The sequence below is a fragment of the Schistocerca gregaria genome, chromosome 2 (assembly GCF_023897955.1).
Source record: "Schistocerca gregaria isolate iqSchGreg1 chromosome 2, iqSchGreg1.2, whole genome shotgun sequence".
In the NCBI taxonomy this organism is placed as follows: domain Eukaryota; kingdom Metazoa; phylum Arthropoda; class Insecta; order Orthoptera; family Acrididae; genus Schistocerca; species Schistocerca gregaria.
In genome coordinates this window covers 807,521,744-807,541,807 of record NC_064921.1, presented here as the reverse complement: position 1 = coordinate 807,541,807, position 20,064 = coordinate 807,521,744, and the positions used below count along the sequence as shown (strand labels likewise).

At 42.1% G+C, this 20,064-nt stretch overlaps 1 protein-coding gene across 7 annotated transcripts in view; it reads right to left on the bottom strand.

Moving 5' to 3' along the window:
* LOC126335096 (ATP-dependent DNA helicase Q1-like) overlaps positions 1–20,064 on the bottom strand; it is a 138,640-nt gene that overhangs the window by 30,731 nt on the left and 87,845 nt on the right. For all 7 annotated transcript variants that reach the window (XM_049998009.1, XM_049998007.1, XM_049998006.1 and 4 more), the window contains one exon: positions 11,907–12,085. In XM_049998009.1, coding sequence (XP_049853966.1) covers positions 11,907–12,085 — 179 coding nt within the window. The remainder of the gene's footprint in view (positions 1–11,906; positions 12,086–20,064) is intronic.

Genomic DNA, 20,064 nt, shown 5'->3' with positions numbered 1-20,064 from the left:
TCTACGAAAACAGCACATCGAATGAATATATCAACTCAGACATATTCACCTGTAGTGCACAAAATATCTATTTAAATGTGTACAAAGGAGAGAACAGGATTGTAATGGTATGCTTTCAAGTACTATTAAACAATTTTTCCAAATTAGACTGTATTAAAAAGTAGTGGTTTATCAATAAAAAATTTAATTTGTTTGCTGCCTCTTGGAATGCAACCTCCCAAAATACTATACACATTTATAAAGTAACCCAAGTGCTAAATATTTTTCCATGAATTGTTCATCTGTTAAAATACTGCAGCTTCTTTTCAATGGGTCCATGCTGTCAGCTACTAAACCTGGGAGGTATTTCCGAATGAACAACATTGCTGTTGACAAATCTTGCTAACAGACTTAAACAGTTTATTTAATCAGAGGCTGGGCATATTTTAAGCATAATTAACATGTCAAATTCCATACGAGGGATAAATAAACACAATCCAAAGCTCTTCCTTGGTTTTACACAGTGAGAAGGGAGTGTTCCATATCTGACGCACACAAAAATTTTGATTGTGGTGCCAAGGTGGACAGTAAATGGACATCATGAACATTTTTCTCAAACCATCTCTGTAACAGCTGATCAGAAACTTGTATTTTCTGTTGTCCGACTTCTTCTTTCCACTTTGGCCATCTGAGGACCTTGTTAATTCACATCAGCTTTGTTTCTTCTGGTATTTCTCCTTGTTCAATATTTTTTCATTCTCATACTTTGCCATCTTCTTTGCTCTTTTGTTTATGATGATTCTGTTCTAGGTCTAGTTCTGGCCTTGAACCATGTGAAGGCCTGAATTCTTTATTTAAAAATTACCATGTTGTTTATCTCTGATTTCTTCCAGATTCCTTCCATTCCAAGGATCTGTCTGAAGAACATGCTCCTTTTCCTGATGATGTCAGACGGTCAATCTATCTTTGTACACAGTACTTGGTTTGCCCATCTTCTAAATTGACCACCTTCTGTTCTTTGAGGTCCTGATATTCTCCTGAGAATCTCTCATTCCACCAATTCTGGTCTCCTGTTCTTACTAGGCTAAGAGTTCCTGCTACTTAAAACACTTAAGCACAGATCACTGTATGATAATGTCTCAATTTCCCATTGACTGAAATAGCCTTCTTACTGTAGATGTTTATAATTATTTTTTATACTAAAAAAGTTTCTATCCATTCTCCAAGGTATCTCTGCCCCTCTTCTAAATCTTTCTTCCTTCTACTGACCTCCACCTAGGAACTGCTCTGATGTCTGCCACACACTGCATCTTCTCTACAGAAATTTGTAGCTCTACTTTACTTGCTCATCTCTGGAGGTGCGTGGACTGGGTTAGCTGCCACTTCTAATGATTCCAAGACATCACAATATCACCTGTGAATGTTAGACAATCTGCTTGTATTCCGTTTTGCTTGCTCCTCAGTCATATTTCAGGATTTGTTTGTTGATTATAATGCCTGCACCAATTTGAGGTAAATTCTTCTAGCTATTATTATATGAGCAATATATTTGGCCATACTGGACTTTGCATTGTTTGTTCCATTATCACTTTTCACATAACTACGAGAATGTGTATAGCTTTTTATTTTATTTTGTTCAGTTATTTAATGCAAACTGTTATCTAGGCACAGTTTTGAGTATAGTCTTAATGTTTTACCTGTTCACTCCCTTTGTATTTGTATATTTTTAGCTTTTTTACCTTTTAAAATGCAGTACCAACACACACTGAAAGATTGCGTTTACAGTGTGTTCCCTAACACTCCTCAATTTTCATGGATTTATTCATTTCTGTTTATCTTATTGTTACTGTTTAAGTTTCTTGTATATTTTGTTGTTGTTGTTGTTGTTGTTGTTGTTGTTGTGGTCTTCTGTCCTGAGACTGATTTGATGCAGCACTCCATGCTACTCTATCCTGCGCAAGCTTCTTCATCTCCCAGTACCTACTGCAGCTTTCATCCTTCTGAATCTGCTTAGTGTATTCATCTCTTGGTCTCCCTCTACGATTTTTGCCCTCCATGCTGCCCTCCAATACTAAATTGGTGATCCCTTGATGCCTCAGAATATGCCCCACCAACCAATCCCTTCTCCTAGTCAAGTTGTGCCACAAATTTCTCTTCTCTCCAATTCTATTCAATACCTCCTCATTACTTATGTGATCTACCCATCTAATCTTCAGCATTCTTCTGTAGCACCATATTTCGAAAGCTTCTCTTCTCTTCTAGTCTAAACTACAGGGTGTCCGAAAAGACTTTCCCTTATTACATATATTGATAACTCAGGCTGGAAGTAAGATACAAATATGAAACTTGTGTCGAATTGTTTACAACTATCAAAGTTTTTTTCTGTTTTAGATTCGCAGTACATAAGTAGTGGATGAGGTGCAGTACCCAAGAAGCCATGTTAACCAATCAGGAGAAGGCACAGTGTGTCCTGTGGTACCATGAGACACGATCACCAACCACAGTGCAGAGACACTTCCAGACAACATTTGGAAGGAATCCACCTGATGTCAAGAGCATTAAAGCCTGGTATGAGAAGTTCAAGAACACAGGATCGGTTGCTGACCTTCCGAGGTCTGGTCAACTAAGAACTTCAGCAGACAGGGTGGAAGCTGTACGGCAGTCTTTTCTGCTAAGTCCAAAGAAATCGGTGCGCAGGGCTTCATGTGAATTACAGATGCCAAAAAGCTCTCTCCATGACATTTTACACAAACGTTTATTGTTTTGTGCATACAAAGTGCAAATCATTCAGGCCTTGTTGCCCAATGACAGTACACATCAATATGACTTTGTGGTCGAAATGCTATCACATATTGAGGACGATGATGGTTATCTCAGACGAATTGCCTTTTCCGACAAAGTGATATTGTTTGTCAGTGGAGTAGTGACTCACCATAATATGCACATTTGGGGTTCATGGATTGCACCAGAGGCAGTCCAAAGGTAAATGTTTGGTATGCGCTATTGCATTATTGGATTATCGGGCCATTCTTCTTCGCTGAGGCTACCATTACATCTGCAGTGTATCTGGACATGTTGCAACTGTATGCTGTTCCTCAGCTGCTTCAGTATCACCCCGATGTCTTGTTTCAGCAAGACGTTGCACTGTCTCATTGGGGTTTGGACGTCTGTGCCTATCTCGATATGACCTTTCCTGGGCGTTCGATTGGTCATGATGGGCCAACAGTTTGGCCCCCACACACTCCTCATATAACCCCATTAGACTTCTTTTTATGGGGTTATGTCAAGGATGAGGTCTACCGAACACGTGTACCAGATCTTGAAACCCTGCGGCAACGGATAACCACAGTCGTTGAAGCAATCCCAAAAGTGATGTTGGCTAATGTGTGGACGGAAATTGAATATTGCCTAGATATGCTACGTGCTACCAAGGGTGCTCATGTGGAAGTTTACTGATGTGTGAAAAAACTTTGATAGTTTGTAAACAATTAGACACTAGTTTCATATTTGTATCTTACTTCTAATCTGAGTTATCAATTTATGTAATCAGCGAAAGACTTTTCAGACACCCTGTATTTTTGGCCCATGTTTCCCTTCCATACATGACTACACTCCATACAAATACTTTCAGAAATGCCTTCATGACACTTAAATCTATGCTCGATGTTAACAAAATTTCTCTTCTTCAGAAATGCTTTCCTTGCCATTGCCAGTCTACATTTTAATCCTCTATACTTCGAACATCATCAGTTATTTTGCTCCCCAAATAACAGAACTAATTTACTACTTTAAGCCTCTCATTTCCTAATCTAATTCCTGCAGCATCACCCAATTTAATTTGACTACATTCCATTATCTTCGTTTTGCTTCTGTTGATGTTCATCTTATATCCTACTTTCAAGACACTGTCCATACCATTTAGCTGCTCTTCCAGGTCCTTTGCTGTCTCTGACAGAATTACATTGTCATCGGCGAACCTCAAAGTTTTTATTTCTTCTCCCTGGATTTTAATTCCTACTCCGAATTTTTTTTTTGTTTCCTTTACTGCTTGCTCAATATACAGATTGAATAACATCGGGGATAGGCTACAACCCTGTCTCACTCCCTTCCCAACCACTGCTTCCCTTTCATGCCCCTCGACTCTCATAACTGCCATATGGTTTCTGCACAAATTGTAAATTGCCTTTCGCTCCCTATATTTTACCCCTGCCACCTTCAGAATTTGAAAGAGTGTATTCCAGTCAACATTGTCAAAAGCTTTCTCTAAGTCTACAAATGCTGTAAATGTGGGCTTGCCTTTCCTTACTCTATTTTCTAAGATAAGTCGTATGGTCAGTATTCCCTCACGTGTTCCAATATTTCTACAGAATCCAAACTGACCTTCCTCGAGGTCGGCTTCTACCAGTATTTCCATTTGTCTTTAAAGAATACGTGTTAGTGTTTTGCAGCTGTGGTTTATTAAACTGATAGTTCGGTAATTTTCACATCTGTCAACATCTGCTTTCTTTGGGATTGGAATTATTATATTCTTCTTGAAGTCTGAGGGTATTTCGCCTGTCTCATACATCTTGCTCACAAGATGGTAGAGTTTTGTCAGGACTGGCTCTCCCAAGGCTGTCAGTAGTTCTAATGGAATGTTGTCTACTCCCGGGGCCTTGTTTCGACTCAGGTCTTTCAGTGCTCTGTCAAACTCTTCATGCAGTATCATATCTGCTGTTTCATCTTCATCTACATTCTCTTCCATTTCTATAATATTGTCTTCAAGAACATCGCCCTTGTATAAATCCTGAGCGCTTGATATTATTCAAGCAAGTGGTTCTCTTTAATTTTCATGTAGGCCGTATCTGTCTTACCCCTAGTGATATGCACCTCTACATCCTTACATTTTTGAGATGTTTGTATTCCTTTTTGCCTGCTTCATTTATTGCAGTTTTATATTTTCTCCTTTCATAAATTAAATTCAATATCTCTTCTGTCACCCAAGGATTTCTACTAGCCCTCGTCTTTTTACCTACTTGATCCTCTGCTAACTTCACTATTTCATATCTCAAAACTACCCATTTTTCTTCTACAGTATATTCCCTCATTACACTGATAATTCTTTCTTCTTTTAATTGGTTTGTGTATCACTCTCCATCTCTTATACCTCCTGAAGTAGCGTTGTCAAGTACTAATTTTATTGGATTTGTTTATTAATATAAACTGTTATGAAGGCTTGCTGTACCTGTTTTGTGTTAAAAGTTTTTTCCTGTTTAGTCCATTTTTATTTATTAACTGTTCAACTTACTTTTTACATTGCATTCTCACCCTACTGTCAAACATGTTATTTGCCGTACATTTCTGCTTCAATCTGCACGTGTAACTTCTCTTCCAATGTTGTTTACAAACATTGTAGCTTCTTTGGTGCAATATTCAGTAAATGTCTGAAGATGGCCTTGTAAGCCAAAAACCAGTAAACACAACAAAAGTAATACTTTATAACAAAAGCAAACTAATGCTTTTCATTGATTATAATGTTGTTCAACCAAGAACTGATGGAAGATTCAGTTAACAGAACGTGGTGAATTAACATCATCAATTTCTACCCTGGCCACGGAAACAGTGTGACCTCAAATGTTTACTCCTTGCTGCTGCAGATAACATCTGAGGACAATCCAGGGCAAATGAGGCATTTTACAATTAACATTCTTAATTTTATAAATAGCTGTACATTTGGTATCATCCTTCTGTTCTGGATTGACCTTATAGGAAATCCAACGGACCTCAGATGGAACAGCAGTTTACAGCCAAATTATTTGATAGTTTTAGATACAGACTGAACTTCACATCACACAATTAGGAGAGGATTTGGCTGCCTGAAGAATGCAACAATCATATTTTTGCCGAACCACATATCCATATCCTTTTGTTGACAGCTTTCATGTTGGAAACTACAACATGCAGACATTTGCTATTGGGTAATTAATTAAATATAGATATAAAATGTAGACTAGCAATGGCAAGGAAAGCGTTTCTGAAGAAAAGAAATTTGTTAACATCGAGTATAGATTTAAGTGCCAGGAAGCCGTTTCTGAAAGTATTTGTATGGTGTGTAGCCATGTATGGAAGTAAAACATGGACGATAAAGAGTTTGGACACGAAGAGAATAGAAGCTTTCGAAATGTGGTGCTACAGAAGAATGCTGAAGATTACATGGGTAGATCACGTAACTAATGAGGAGGTATTGAATAGAATAGGGGAGAAGAGGAGTTTGTGGTACAACTTGACAAGTAGAAGGGACCGGTTGGTAGGACATGTTCTGAGGCATCAAGGTATTACAAATTTAGCATTGGAGGGCAGCGTGGAGGGTAAAAATTGTAGAGGGAGACCAAGAGATGAATACACTAAGCAGATTCAGAAGGATGTAGGTTGCAGTAAGTACTGGGAGATGATGAAGCTTGTACAGGATAGAGTAGCAAGGAGAGCTGCATCAAACCAGTCTCAGGACTGAAGACCACAACCACAACAACAACAACAACAACAACAACTTGATTGTTCAAACAAATTTCCGGCTTGTAGGCAGTCTCGTTTAATTCATGAGTGTCGTCGTAACTGCTGTCTGCTGCACATCTCCTGTGCAGCAGGCTAAGTATTAACTGTGTTTTTCTTACTTGTCACTTCTTTTTCCATGTGTTTTTGCTTTCAGGAAGCTTCAATTTTCGATTACTAGTAATTGTGTTCCACAGATTTTGTGTTTGTTTTAATACAGTCCAGAGACAGCTAGTGCTTATTTTCATTATTTCCAACAAGAAGTGTCTAGTAACCCCAGTTTAGTCAGCTATCAGCCACCTTTAGTGATTTAGCAGTCTAGTTAAAAGTTGATTACTTAACTCTCTACAATAAATTGTTGATTTCTTAAGATGGATAGGATTTGTGACTGCTGTGTACGGATGCAGGAGGAGCTGGCCACTGTTCATGAACAGCTGAGTGTGTTGATGGCCTTGGTCAGCCGTCTTCAAGCTGCTGCCTCGGAGTGTAGCGGCAGTGGAGAGTCCGGTGTGTCGCATGGTACACCCCAAGTGTTACACGCTTCACCCACGGTCCCTGCTGTCGAGACATCTTTGCGGGTACCGGACGTGGTTGGGACACCCTCTCCCCAAGGGAAGTGGCGGGTTCAGCGGTGTTCGCGTCGCACTAGGAGGAGGGTCAATGTGGAGGCTGGGCATGTGGCATCGCCCGCTCTGCCTGTGAGTGGACATGAGGTCGCTCCTTCAGCAAGGTCCAAGCAGGCACACGGGGGGAGGGTTTACTAGTGATTGGGAGCTCCGATGTTACGCGGATGATGAGCTAACTATTTATAGTGTCATTCCCAGAACCTATCACGGTCCTCTGGTTTGGAGCCAAGTGGAAGGCTTAAACCAGAGGCTTAGACGATCCTGCACAGATCTGGGCTGCAAATTTCTCGACCTCCACTATCGGGTGGAGAAATGTAGGATCCCCCTGAATAGGTCAGGCATGCACTACACTCAGGAAGCGGCTACAAGGGTAGCGGAGTATGTGTGGAGTGCACATGTGGGTTTCTTAGGTTACAGAATTCCCTCCCTAGGCCCGACAAGATGCTTCCTGAGACGCGACAAGGTAGCTGTAGGTGAAACACAACAGGGAATGACAATATTAATGTGCTAATAGTAAACTGCAGGAGCATCTATAGAAAGGTCACAATGCCCACATAGTACAAGGGACAGAAAGTTGGCTGAAACCAGATGTAAATAGTAATGAAATTCTTAACTCTGACTGGAATGTATACGGCAGAGACAGGCTGGACAGTGAAGTGGGAGGCGTGTTTATAGAGATAAAAAGTGCAATAGTATCAAAGGAAATTGACGGAGATCCGAAATATGAAATAATTTGGGTGAAGGTCACAGTTAAAGCAGGCTCAAACATGGTAATTGGATGTCTCTGTAGGCCCTCCGGCTCAGCAGCTGTTGTGGCAGAACATCTGAAGGAAAATTTGGAAAATATTTTGAGTAGATTTCCCGACCATGTTATAGTTTTAGGTGGAGATTTTAATTTACAAGATACAGACTGGGAGACTCAAACGTTTATAACGGGTGGCAGGAACAAAAACTACAGTGAAATTTTTTTTAAGTGCATTACCTGAAAACTACCTTCAGCAATTAAACAGAGAACCGACTCGTGGCGATAACATATTAGACCTTATGAATACAAACAGACCCAAACTATTTGAAACAGTTAACGCAAAACAGGGAATCAGCGACCTTAAAGTGGTTACAGCATTGGTGATTTCAGCCGTATATAGAAATATTAAAAAAGGTAGAAAGATTTTTCTGTTTAACAAAAGTGACAAAAAGCAGATTTCAGAGTACTTGATGGCTCAACACAAAAGTTTTATCTCAAGTACAGATAGTGTTGAGGATCAGTGAACAAAGTTCAAAACCATCGTACAATATGCGTTAGGTGAGTATATACCAAGCGAGATTGTAAGAGTTGGAAAAGAGCCACTGTGGTACAACAACCAAGTTAGAAAACTGCCACAGAAGCAAAGGGAATTTCACAGCAAACATAAACATAGCCAAAGCCTTGCTGAGAAACAAAAATTACATGAAGCAAAATGTAGTGTGAGGAGGGCTATGCGAGAGTCGTTCAATGAATTCCAAAGTAAAGTTCTATGTACTGACTTGGCAGAAAATCCTAAGAAATTTTGGTCCTATGTCAAAGCGGTAGGTGGATCAAAACAAAATGTCCAGACACTCTGTGACCAAAATGGTACTGAAACAGAGGATGACAGACTAAAGGCCGAAATACTAAATGTCTTCTTCCAAAGCTGTTTCAGAGAGGAAGACTGCACTGTGCTTCCTTCTCTAGATTGTCGCACAGTTGACAAAATGGTAGATATCGAAATAGACGACAGAGGGATAGAGAAACAATTAAAATCGCTCAAAAGAGGAAAGGCCGCTGGTCCTGATGGGATACCAGTTCGATTTTACACAGAGTACGCGAAGGAACTTGCCCCCCTTCTTGCAGCGGTGTAACGTAAGTCTCTAGAAGAGCGAAGCGTTCCAAAGGATTGGTAAAGGGCACAGGTCATCCCCGTTTTCAAGAAGGGACGTCGAACAGATGTGCAGAACTATAGACCTATATCTCTAACGTCGATCAGTTGTAGAATTTTGGAACACATGTTATGTTCGAGTATAATGTCTTTTCTGGAGACTAGAAATCTACTCTGTAGGAATCAGCATGGGTTTCGAAAAAGACGGTCGTGTGAAACCCAGCTCGCACTATTCATCCACGAGACTCAGAGGGCCTTAGACACGGGTTCACAGGTAGATGCCGTGTTTCTTGACTTCCGCAAGGTGTTCGATATAGTTCCCCCCACTCGTTTAATGAACAAAGTAAGAGCATATGGATTATCAGACCAATTGTGTGATTGGATTGAAGAGTTCCTAGATAACAGAACACAGCATGTCATTCTCAATGGAAAGAAGTCTTCTAGAGTAATAGTGATTTCAGGTGTGCCGCAGGGGAGTGTCATAGGACCGTTGCTATTCACAATATATATAAATGACATTGTGGGTAACATTAGAAGTTCAGTGAGGCTTTTTGCACATGATGCTATAGTATATCAAGAGGTTGTTACAATGGAAAATTGTACTGAAATACAGGAGGATCGACAACGAATTGACGCATGGTGCAGGGAATGGCAATTGAATCTCAATGTAGACAAGTGCAATGTGCTGCAAATACATAGCAAGAAAGATCCTTTATCATTTCACTACAATATAGCAGGTCAGCAACTGGAAGCAGTTAATTCCATAAATTACCTGGGAGTAGGCATTAGGAGTGATTTAAAATGGAATGACCATATAAAATTAATCATTGGTAAAGCAGATCCCAGACTGAGATCCATTGGAAGAATCCTAAGGAAATGCAGCCCAAAAACAAAGGGGGTAGGTTACGGTACACTTGTTCACCCACTGCTTGGATACTGCTCACCGGTGCGTGATCCATACCAGATAGGGTTGATAGAAGAGATAGACAAGATCCAATGGAGAGCAGCACACTTCGTTACAGAACCATTCAGTAATCAATAAGGCATTACATATACGATACATAAACTCCAGTGGAAGACTCTGCAAGAGAGATGCTAAGTAGCTCGCCATGGGCTTTTGTTGAAGTTTCGAGAACATACCTTTACCAAGAAGTCAAGCAGTATATTGCTCCCTCCTATGTATACCTCACGAAAAGGCCATGAGGAGAGACATTAGAGCCCACACAGAGGCATACCAACAACCTTTCTTTCCACGAACAATACGAGACTGGAATAGGCGGGAGAACCTATAGGGGTACACAAAGTACCCTCCGCCACACACCGTCAGGTGACTTGCAGAGTATGGATGTAGATGTAGAGGTAGAAGTAGATATTCCAACTGGGCACCTGCCAGACATCTTCAGATGAGCCATCAAAGACTTGCTCCGTTTCACCCTATACGGTGTGGCGTGTCCCGTGCATTCGACAAAATTCAAGTTGACAGACAGACCGCACTTTCCAGAGACAGCACCTCACTGGTGAACTGTGGAACTCAGCTCTGCATTACCACTCACCGTGGCTATTCGCACACTCTGTCATTTTCAATCAGAATAAATCATGGAGATAATGGGTTTCCATGCACTGTCCAACTGATAGCTGTTATCACGGTTCATCCGATTTTCCTCCAGCATATTTCCACAGATTCTTCAATAATGTAATCCCAAAAACATGTTGCTGTGTTCAGAATCTGCGTTTAATCATACCCCACTGACTGTACAGTCAAAAGACAGTGTTCAGCAATAGCAGACTTGACTGTATGCAAAAGGTGAGTGCAATGTTGATGCTCAGTGCAGCATTCTTTCACAGTGTGTGTGGTTTTGGGACTCCAACACTAAAAAATCCGTGGAAATTCACCTGGCATAAATTCTGATGAACTGCAATACCAGCTATCAGTTGGGGAGTGCATAGGACCCCATTATCTCCACAATTTGTTCTAACTGAAGACAACAGAGTGCACCAACGGCTGCGGTGACAGGTAACACAGTGGAAAGCTAAATTCCGCAGTTCCACCAGCCAGGGCGTTGTTGCTGGAATATGTGGTCCATCAGCGAACTTGAATTTTGATGCACGTTTGGAATATCCACTCCGTGATGTATATGGTGGAAGAGCAAGTCTTCGCCAGTCTTTGATGGGTCACTTGAAAATGACTGGTAGGTGCCCAGTCGAAATATCGTGTGATGAATTCAACAACAACCGGCTGCAAGCCTGAAATTTTTTTGAGCATTCATTCACTGGGGAAATTTTAAAATTCATGGGTGCTTAATTTTTATGAAAAAGGGATTATCATGAGCAAAATGACAAGCACTCACCATATAAGAAAAATGCTGAGCAGCTCACTGTGACAAGAACATTGTCCCAAATACTGCAGCCTAGCTTTTAAACTTAGCATTACCTGCTAACAAGGGCATCTGTGCACACCTGTCCAGTCAAGAAAATCTATATTTGTATCTACTTCTACATCTATACTCTGTAAACCAACACACACACACACACACACACACACACACACACACACAAACAGAGAGAGACAGAGAGAGAGAGAGAGAGAGAGAGAGAGAGAGAGAGAGAGAGAGAGAGAAGCAGGGGTGCATGAGCGTGTATGCAAGCTGGAAACAGAATTAAAATACATTACTAAGTCATACATTTCATATTACAAGTGGAATCAGTTTCCTTCCCTAACAGTACACAGTACCACAGATTGCAGCCAACATATTTCATTTTACAGGCGAACACAGACATTTCAGTACACCTCTGCCAAGAAAACTTCACATGCTACATGAACAAAGATTATTTAAGCAGTCCAAATATATCATTCCTAAACATAATTACTATGCCTTACCTGTAAGTTTAACATCACCCTTAGCAGCATTTTGCAATATTTGATAGAGCTGTCTGCAATATTTTGTGATATCAATCTCCTTAGATTCCCGTGGAGATCTGCAGTGATCACACATAGCCCTGCAATGTTCTGGTTCCCACGTCTCATCAAAGTGTGATGCTATGACTGACCGTCGACACCTTACAGTAAAAAATAAAATGTATAAATAACTTTAAGGAAAAAAGGGAGAGAGAGAGAGATAGACATTAATTAAATGAATAAACTGCGCTACAATGAAATAACTGATAGATGGTTGTGAAATTGATGAAGATACAGTTACATGAAATGATGTCATTGCAATCTGTTCAAATGCACTGAACCTACATTACATTACATCACATTCTTGTATCACACATCATTAAAATGACATTTCATAATGATGTGGAATATGTCAGTTTTAACATAAGTTTTCATTTATTTAGTGATGATGTAAATAAAATAGAAAGAAAGTTCCACATGGGAAAAATATATTAAAAACAAAGATTCCAAGACTTACCAAGCGGGAAAGCGCCGGTAGATAGGCACAATGAATAAAACACACACACAGAATTTCGAGCTTTCGCAACCGACGGCTGCTTCATCAGGAAAGAGGGAAGGAAAAGGAAAGATGAAAGGATGTGGGTTTTAAGGGAGAGGGTAAGGAGTCATTTCAATCCCGGGAGCGGAAAGACTTACCTTAGGGGGAAAAAAGGATAGGTATATACTCGCGCACACACACATATCCATCCATACATACACAGACACAAGCAGACATATTTAAAGGCAAAGAGTAAGGGCAGAGATGTAAGTCGAGGCGGAAGTGTGGAGGCAAAGATGTTGTTGAAAGACAGGTGAGGTATGAGTGGCGGCAACTTGAAATTAGCGGAGATTGAGGCCTGGTGGATAACGAGAAGAGAGAATATACTGAAGGGCAAGTTCCCATCTCCGGAGTTCGGATAGGTTGGTGCTGGTAGGAAGTATCCAGATAACTCGGACGGTGTAACACTGTGCCAAGATGTGCTGGCCGTGCACCAAGGCATGTTTAGCCACAGGGTGATCCTCATTACCAACAAACACTGTCTGCCTGTGTCCATTCATGCGAATGGACAGTTTGTTGCTGGTCATTCCCACATAGAAAGCGTCACAGTGTAGGCAGGTCAGTTGGTAAATCACGTGGGTGCTTTCACATGTGGCCCTGCCTTTGATCGTGTACACCATTCGGGTTACAGGACTGGAGTAGGTGGTGGTGGGAGGGTGCATAGGACAGGTTTTACACCGGGGGCAGTTGCAAGGGTAGGAGCCAGAGGGTAGGGAAGGTGGTTTGAGGATTTCATAGGGATGAACCAAGAGGTTATGAAGGTTAGGTGGACGGCGGAAAGACACTCTTGGTGGAGTGGGGAGGATTTCATGAAGGATGGATCTCATTTCGGGGCAGGATTTTAGGAAGTCGTATCCCTGCTGGAGAGCCACATTCAGAGTCTGATCCAGTCCCGAGAAGTATCCTGCTACAAGTGTGGCACTTTTGGGGTTCTTCTGTGAGCGGTTCTGGGTTTGCGGGGATGAGGAAGTGGCTCTGGTTATCTGCTTCTGTACCAGGTCGGGAGGGTAGTTGCAGGATGCGAAAGCTGTTTTCAGGTTGTTGGTGTAATGGTCCAGGGATTCAGGACTGGAGCAGATTCGTTTGCCACGAAGACCTAGGCTGTAGGGAAGGGACCGTTTGATATGGAATGGGTGGCAGCTGTCATAATGGAGGTGCTGTTGCTTGTTGGTGAGTTTGATGTGGACAGATGTGTGAAGCTGGCCATTGGACAGATGGAGGTCAACGTCAAGGAAAGTGGCATGGGATTTGGAGTAGGACCAGGTGAATCTGATGGAACCAAAGGAGTTGAGGTTGGAGAGGAAATTTAGGAGTTGTTCTTCACTGTGAGTCCAGATCATGAAGATCTCATCAATGAATCTGTACCAAACTTTGGGTTGGCAGGCTTGGGTAACCAAGAAGGCTTCCTCTAAGCGACTCATAAATAGGTTGGCATACGAGGGGGCCATCCTGGTACCCATGGCTGTTCCCTTTAATTGTTAGTATGTCTGGCACTTCAAAAGTGAAGTAGTTGTGGGTCAGGATGAAGCTGGCTAAGGTGACGAGGAAAGAGGTTTTAGGTAGGGTGGCAGGTGATCGGCGTGAAAGGAAGTGCTCCATTGCAGCGAGGCCCTGGACGTGCGGGATATTTGTGTATAGGGAAGTGGCATCAATGGTTACAAGGATGGTTTCCGGGGATAACAGACTGGGTACGGATTCCAGCCGTTCGAGAAAGTGGTTGGTGTCTTTGATGAAGGATGGGAAACTGCATGTAATGGGTTGAAGGTGAAATTTTTTTCGAAATTTTCCTGAATTTCCCCACCCTTTAACGTGATCTGGAGACAACATAACTACCTAACCTTTGCACCCATTGTTGTTCACCAACCTAAGTTCAGCACATGATCAACATAGCTCATATCAAACCAACACTTTTTCGACTTTTTTCACACCTTTATCTCTCCCCATATAAATTTCTATTTATTTTCACTTTACCCTCATATTACCCTTTCCACCTTCTAATACCATGTCAACCTCACAACATCCCTACAACGACCCCATTAAATTTTATTTACATTCCCTCCGCAAACATGCCTTCACCCTAGCCAGATTACGCTCCTATATTTTATTTACTCAGGCTTGTCTGACATTTGGCATTACCCCCAAAGGCCTCACACTTAAAGTTCCCATCTCTGGCTGCAATCCTTCTTTCCATCAGTCCTTATACCAGTTCCAAACAGCACAGTCCATAGCCCTCACCCGCCTAATCCTTCACCTATACATCGACTCGGCCAATGAACACACCCGTCAACTCCTATCGTAAATCAAAGTCCTCAATCTTTCCTCTCCCACATCCACACCGGCTGTACATAGCATCCTCCTACAGGCCAACCGCAAATTAGAACAGCATGCCACCCTCCACCTCAAAAAACTATCCAATCTCCTGGTTTCCCACCTCCGAAAAGGCAACTCACTCACCCTCCACAACCTTTCCAACAAACCTCAACCTCCTCTCATTGCACACAGACCCAGTCTCTCCCATCTACTCAATCTCCCACTTCCAGCTCCACTCCCCACAACACCTCAAAATTCTAGTCAACACAATCTGGACCACAACACCCCAATTCAGTAGTTAACCTTTCCTCCAAACCCCTCTCCCAATCCGAAACCTCTGTCCTATCCAAAGGCCTCACCTTCAGCCCCACTCCCAAGTTCAACCAAACTGCCCTTGTCAAAGATTTACTGTCCTACACTCGTAGTCTCTGCTGGAAATATGACTTTGCCACGAAGAAAAATAATCCTGATCCCACTCCTAATGATCCAACTCCCCAAGACACTATCCAAATTGAACCCTTGAACCCTGCCTGGAACAGTTCGGTCCTCCATCACAGCGGGACCCACCTCCTCTTCCTCAAAATCACCCTCTCCAAACCTTCCAGGAATTTCTCACTTCCAGCCTTGCCTCTCAATCTTTCTTGAAAAATCTTAATCCTACTCCCAACATCACCACGGCCGAAGCCCGGGCTATCCGTGATCTGAAAGCTGATCGATCCATCATCATTCTTCCGGCTGACAAGGGTTCCACGACCATGGTATTTGATCGTCGGGAGTACGTGGCTGAGGGACTGCGTCAGGTTTCAGACGACTCTACATACAAAGTTTGCCAAGGTAATCCCATTCCTGATGTCCAGGCGGAGCTTCAAGGAATCCTCAGAACCTTAGGCCCCCTACAAAACCTTTCACCTGACTCCATCAAACTCCTGACCCCCCAGATACCTCGCACTCCTACCTTCTACCTACTTCCTAAAATTCATAAACCCAAACATCCCGGCCGCCCCATTGTAGCTGGTTACCAAGCCCCCATAGAACATATCTCTGCCTACGTAGATCAACACCTTCAACCCATTACATGCAGTCTCCCATCCTTCATCAAAGACACCAACCACTTTCTCGAACGCCTGGAATCCGTACCCAGTCTGTTACCCCCGGATACCATCCTTGTAACCATTGATGCCACTTCCCTATACACAAATATCCCGCACGTCCAGGGCCTCGCTGCTATGGAGCACTTCCTTTCACGCCGATCACCTGCCACCCTACCTAAAACCTCTTTCCTCGTCACCTTAGCCAGCTTCACCCTGACCCACTTTTGAAGGCCAGACATACTAACAATTAAAGGGAACAGCTATGGGTACCAGGATGGCCCCCTCGTATGCCAACCTATTTATGGGTCGCTTAGAGGAAGCCTTCTTGGTTACCCAAGCCTGCCAACCCAAAGTTTGGTACAGATTTATTGACGACATCTTCATGATCTGGACTCACAGTGAAGAACAACTCCGGAATTTCCTCTCCAACCTCAACTCCTTTGGTTCCATCAGATTTACCTGGTCCTACTCCAAATCCCATGCCACTTTCCTTGACGTTGACCTCCATCTGTCCAATGGCCAGCTTCACACATCTGTCCACATCAAACCCACCAACAAGCAACAGTACCTCCATTATGACAGCTGCCACCCATTCCATATCAAACGGTCCCTTCCCTACAGCGTAGGCCTACGTGGCAAACGAATCTGCTCCAGTCCTGAATCCCTGGACCATTACACCAACAACCTGAAAACAGCTTTCGCATCCCGCAACTACCCTCCCGACCTGGTACAGAAGCAGATAACCAGAGCCACTTCCTCATCCCCGCAAACCCAGAACCTCTCACAGAAGAACCCCAAAAGTGCCACACTTGTGACACGATACTTCTCGGGACTGGATCTGACTCCGAATGTGGCTCTCCAGCAGGGATACGACTTCCTAAAATCCTGCCCCGAAATGAGATCCATCCTTCATGAAATCCTCCCCACTCCACCAAGAGTGTCTTTCCGCCGTCCACCTAACTTTCGTAACCTCTTGGTTCATCCCTATGAAATCTCCAAACCACCTTCACTACCCTCTGGCTCCTACCCTTGCAACCGCCCCCGGTGAAAAACCTGTCCTATGCACCCTCCCACCACCACCTACTCCAGTCCTGTAACCCGGAAGGTGTACACGATCAAAGGCAGGGCCACGTGTGAAAGCACCCACGTGATTTACCAACTGACCTGCCTACACTGTGACGCTTTCTATGTGGGAATGACCAGCAACAAACTGTCCATTCGCATGAATGGACACAGGCAGACAGTGTTTGTTGGTAATGAGGATCACCCTGTGGCTAAACATGCCTTGGTGCACGGCCAGCACATCTTGGCACAGTGTTACACCCTCCGAGTTATCTGGATACTTCCTACCAACACCAACCTATCCGAACTCCGGAGATGGGAACTTGCCCTTCAATATATCCTCTCTTCTCGTTATCCACCAGGCCTCAATATCCGCTAATTTCAAGTTGCCGCCACTCATACCTCACCTGTCTTTCAACAACATCTTTGCCTCCACACTTCCGCCTCGACTTACATCTCTGCCCTTACTCTTTGCCTTTAAATATGTCTGCTTGTGTCTGTGTATGTATGGATGGATATGTGTGTGTGCGCGAGTATATACCTATCCTTTTTTCCCCCTAAGGTAAGTCTTTCCGCTCCCGGGATTGAAATGACTCCTTACCCTCTCCCTTAAAACCCACATCCTTTCATCTTTCCTTTTCCTTCCCTCTTTCCTGATGAAGCAGCCGTCGGTTGCGAAAGCTCGAAATTCTGTGTGTGTGTTTTATTCATTGTGCCTATCTACCGGCGCTTTCCCGCTTGGTAAGTCTTGGAATTTTTGTTTTTAATATATTTTCATTTATATATATATAAATTTTTTTTACTACTTCATATCTAAAAATGCATTTATTAAATAGGAGGAGTTGACACTCAGAAATTCTTTCAATTTGTTTTTAAATGTTGACTGGCTATCTATCAGTCTTTTAATGCTATTTGACATATTACCGAAGATTTTTGTGGCAACATAATTTACGACTTTCTGTACTAAAGCCAGATTTAACGCAGAATAGTGAAGATTATCCTTTCTTCTAGTGTCATAGCTATGCACTTCATTATTATTTTTGAATTGGAATGAGTTATTAATAAGAAATTTCATAAGTGAATATATGTATTGCTAAGGTTCTTGAGCATTCTAAGTTCCTTAAATAAATGTCTGCAAGGTGATCTTGGGTGCGCTCCAGATATTATTCTGATTATATGCTTTTGTGCAATGAATACATTTCTCTTAATGATGAATTACCCCAAAATATGATGCCATATGAAAGCAGTGAATGAAAATAGGCATAGTAGGCTAATCTACTGGTATGTCTATCACCAAAATTTGCAATAACCCTAGTGGCATAAGAAGCTGAACCTAATTGTTTCAACAGATCACAACATGTTTCTTCCAATTTGTGTTTTTCGCCTGCTTTATTTCTTCACTGATAGTCCTCGGTGTTGACGTACTGCAATGTTATACTGGCTGAAAAATCGGAGGGGGGTAGAAGTTCAAGACTGCCTACTTTAAATCACGTAGCCAACAGTTGCACACTCCTCCACTGTTCGCAACCCCCCAATATTACACAGTTATATGGCCACTTCACTATCGGTAAAGTTTGATAAGCCTCATTCATAGTGTGCAGGCAAACACCAGCACACTGCTACAAGTTTGCTGTTGAACATCTACAAGCAGGAAAAACTCAACCACAGAGTTCGCAGTTCTTGCAAAATAATTCAGTACGTGCGACACTATTTCTCAAATAAATTGAACATACACTGTCATTATTTTAACACATGGTCTATTTGTGTTATACTAATTCCATTGTTAAGTTGATGCATTGTTGTTACTTGAAACAGTGTATTATTCGCCTCTGAAAATTGACTGTGGACTGACTGCCTCTAGACCAAAAATCTGTCCTTTATATGTCCTCACAATAATAGGCACTGATATAATTCAATGCTTAAGCTACAGAATTTACAATTAAAACATAACTCATTCAATTAATTGGATCCATCGAAAAATTCCTTCATTTTAACAGTTTCTTCTACCACAGAGGTTCGGCCAAATCATTTGTTTAAGTAATAAAATTAACTTACACAGTTACATAAACAATACTTTTGACAAACATAGTAATTATTTTGAAATTAATTAAGGGATGGCTTTGCTAATATGTTTTCAAATAGAGCCAAATAAATACTATGAGAATAGTAGTAGTATGTCTTCCAAATGTTTATAATTAGTACACAATTTATAATTGTTTGTAAGTCAACAACAGAATCTAAGTCACAAAACAATTACTGATTTCATCCTATAATAAAGGTATTAACTAGGAATGGTAAAAATAAATTACATACACAAAACTAAGCACATAAAATAGAAAGAAACATTCCACATGCGAAAAATATATTAAAAACAAAGATTCCAAGACTGACCAAGCGGGAAAGCGCCGGTAGATAGGCACAATAAAAACACACACAAAATTTCGAACTTTCGTAATTGGCAGTTGCTTCGTCAGGAAAAAGGGAAGGAGAAGGAAAGATGTAAGGATGTGGGTTTTAAGAGAGAGGGTAAGGAGTCATTCAAATCCCGGGAGCGGAAAGACTTAACTTAGGGGGAAAAAAGGACAGCTATATACTCGCTCTTGCGCCCCCCCCCCCCCCCCCCCACACACACACACACAAACACACACACACACACACATCCATCCATACATACATACATATACAGACACAAGCAGACATATTTAAAGGCAAAGAGTTTGGGCAGAGAAGTCAGCCGAGGCGGAAGTGCAGAGGCAAAGATGTTGATGAATGACAGGTGAGGTATGAGTGGCGGCAACTTGAAATTAGCGGAGATTGAGGCCTGGTGGATAACAGGAAGAGAGGATATATTGAAGGGCAAGTTCCCATCTCCGGATTTCAGATAGGTTGGTGTTAGTGGGAAGTATCCAGATAACCCGGACGGTGTAACACTGTGCCAAGATGTGCTGCCCGTGCACCAAGACATGTTTAGCCACAGGGTGATCCTCATTACCAACAAACACTGTCTGCCTGTGTCCATTCATGCGAATGGACAGTTTGTTGCTGGTCATTCCCACATAGAAAGCGTCACAGTGTAGGC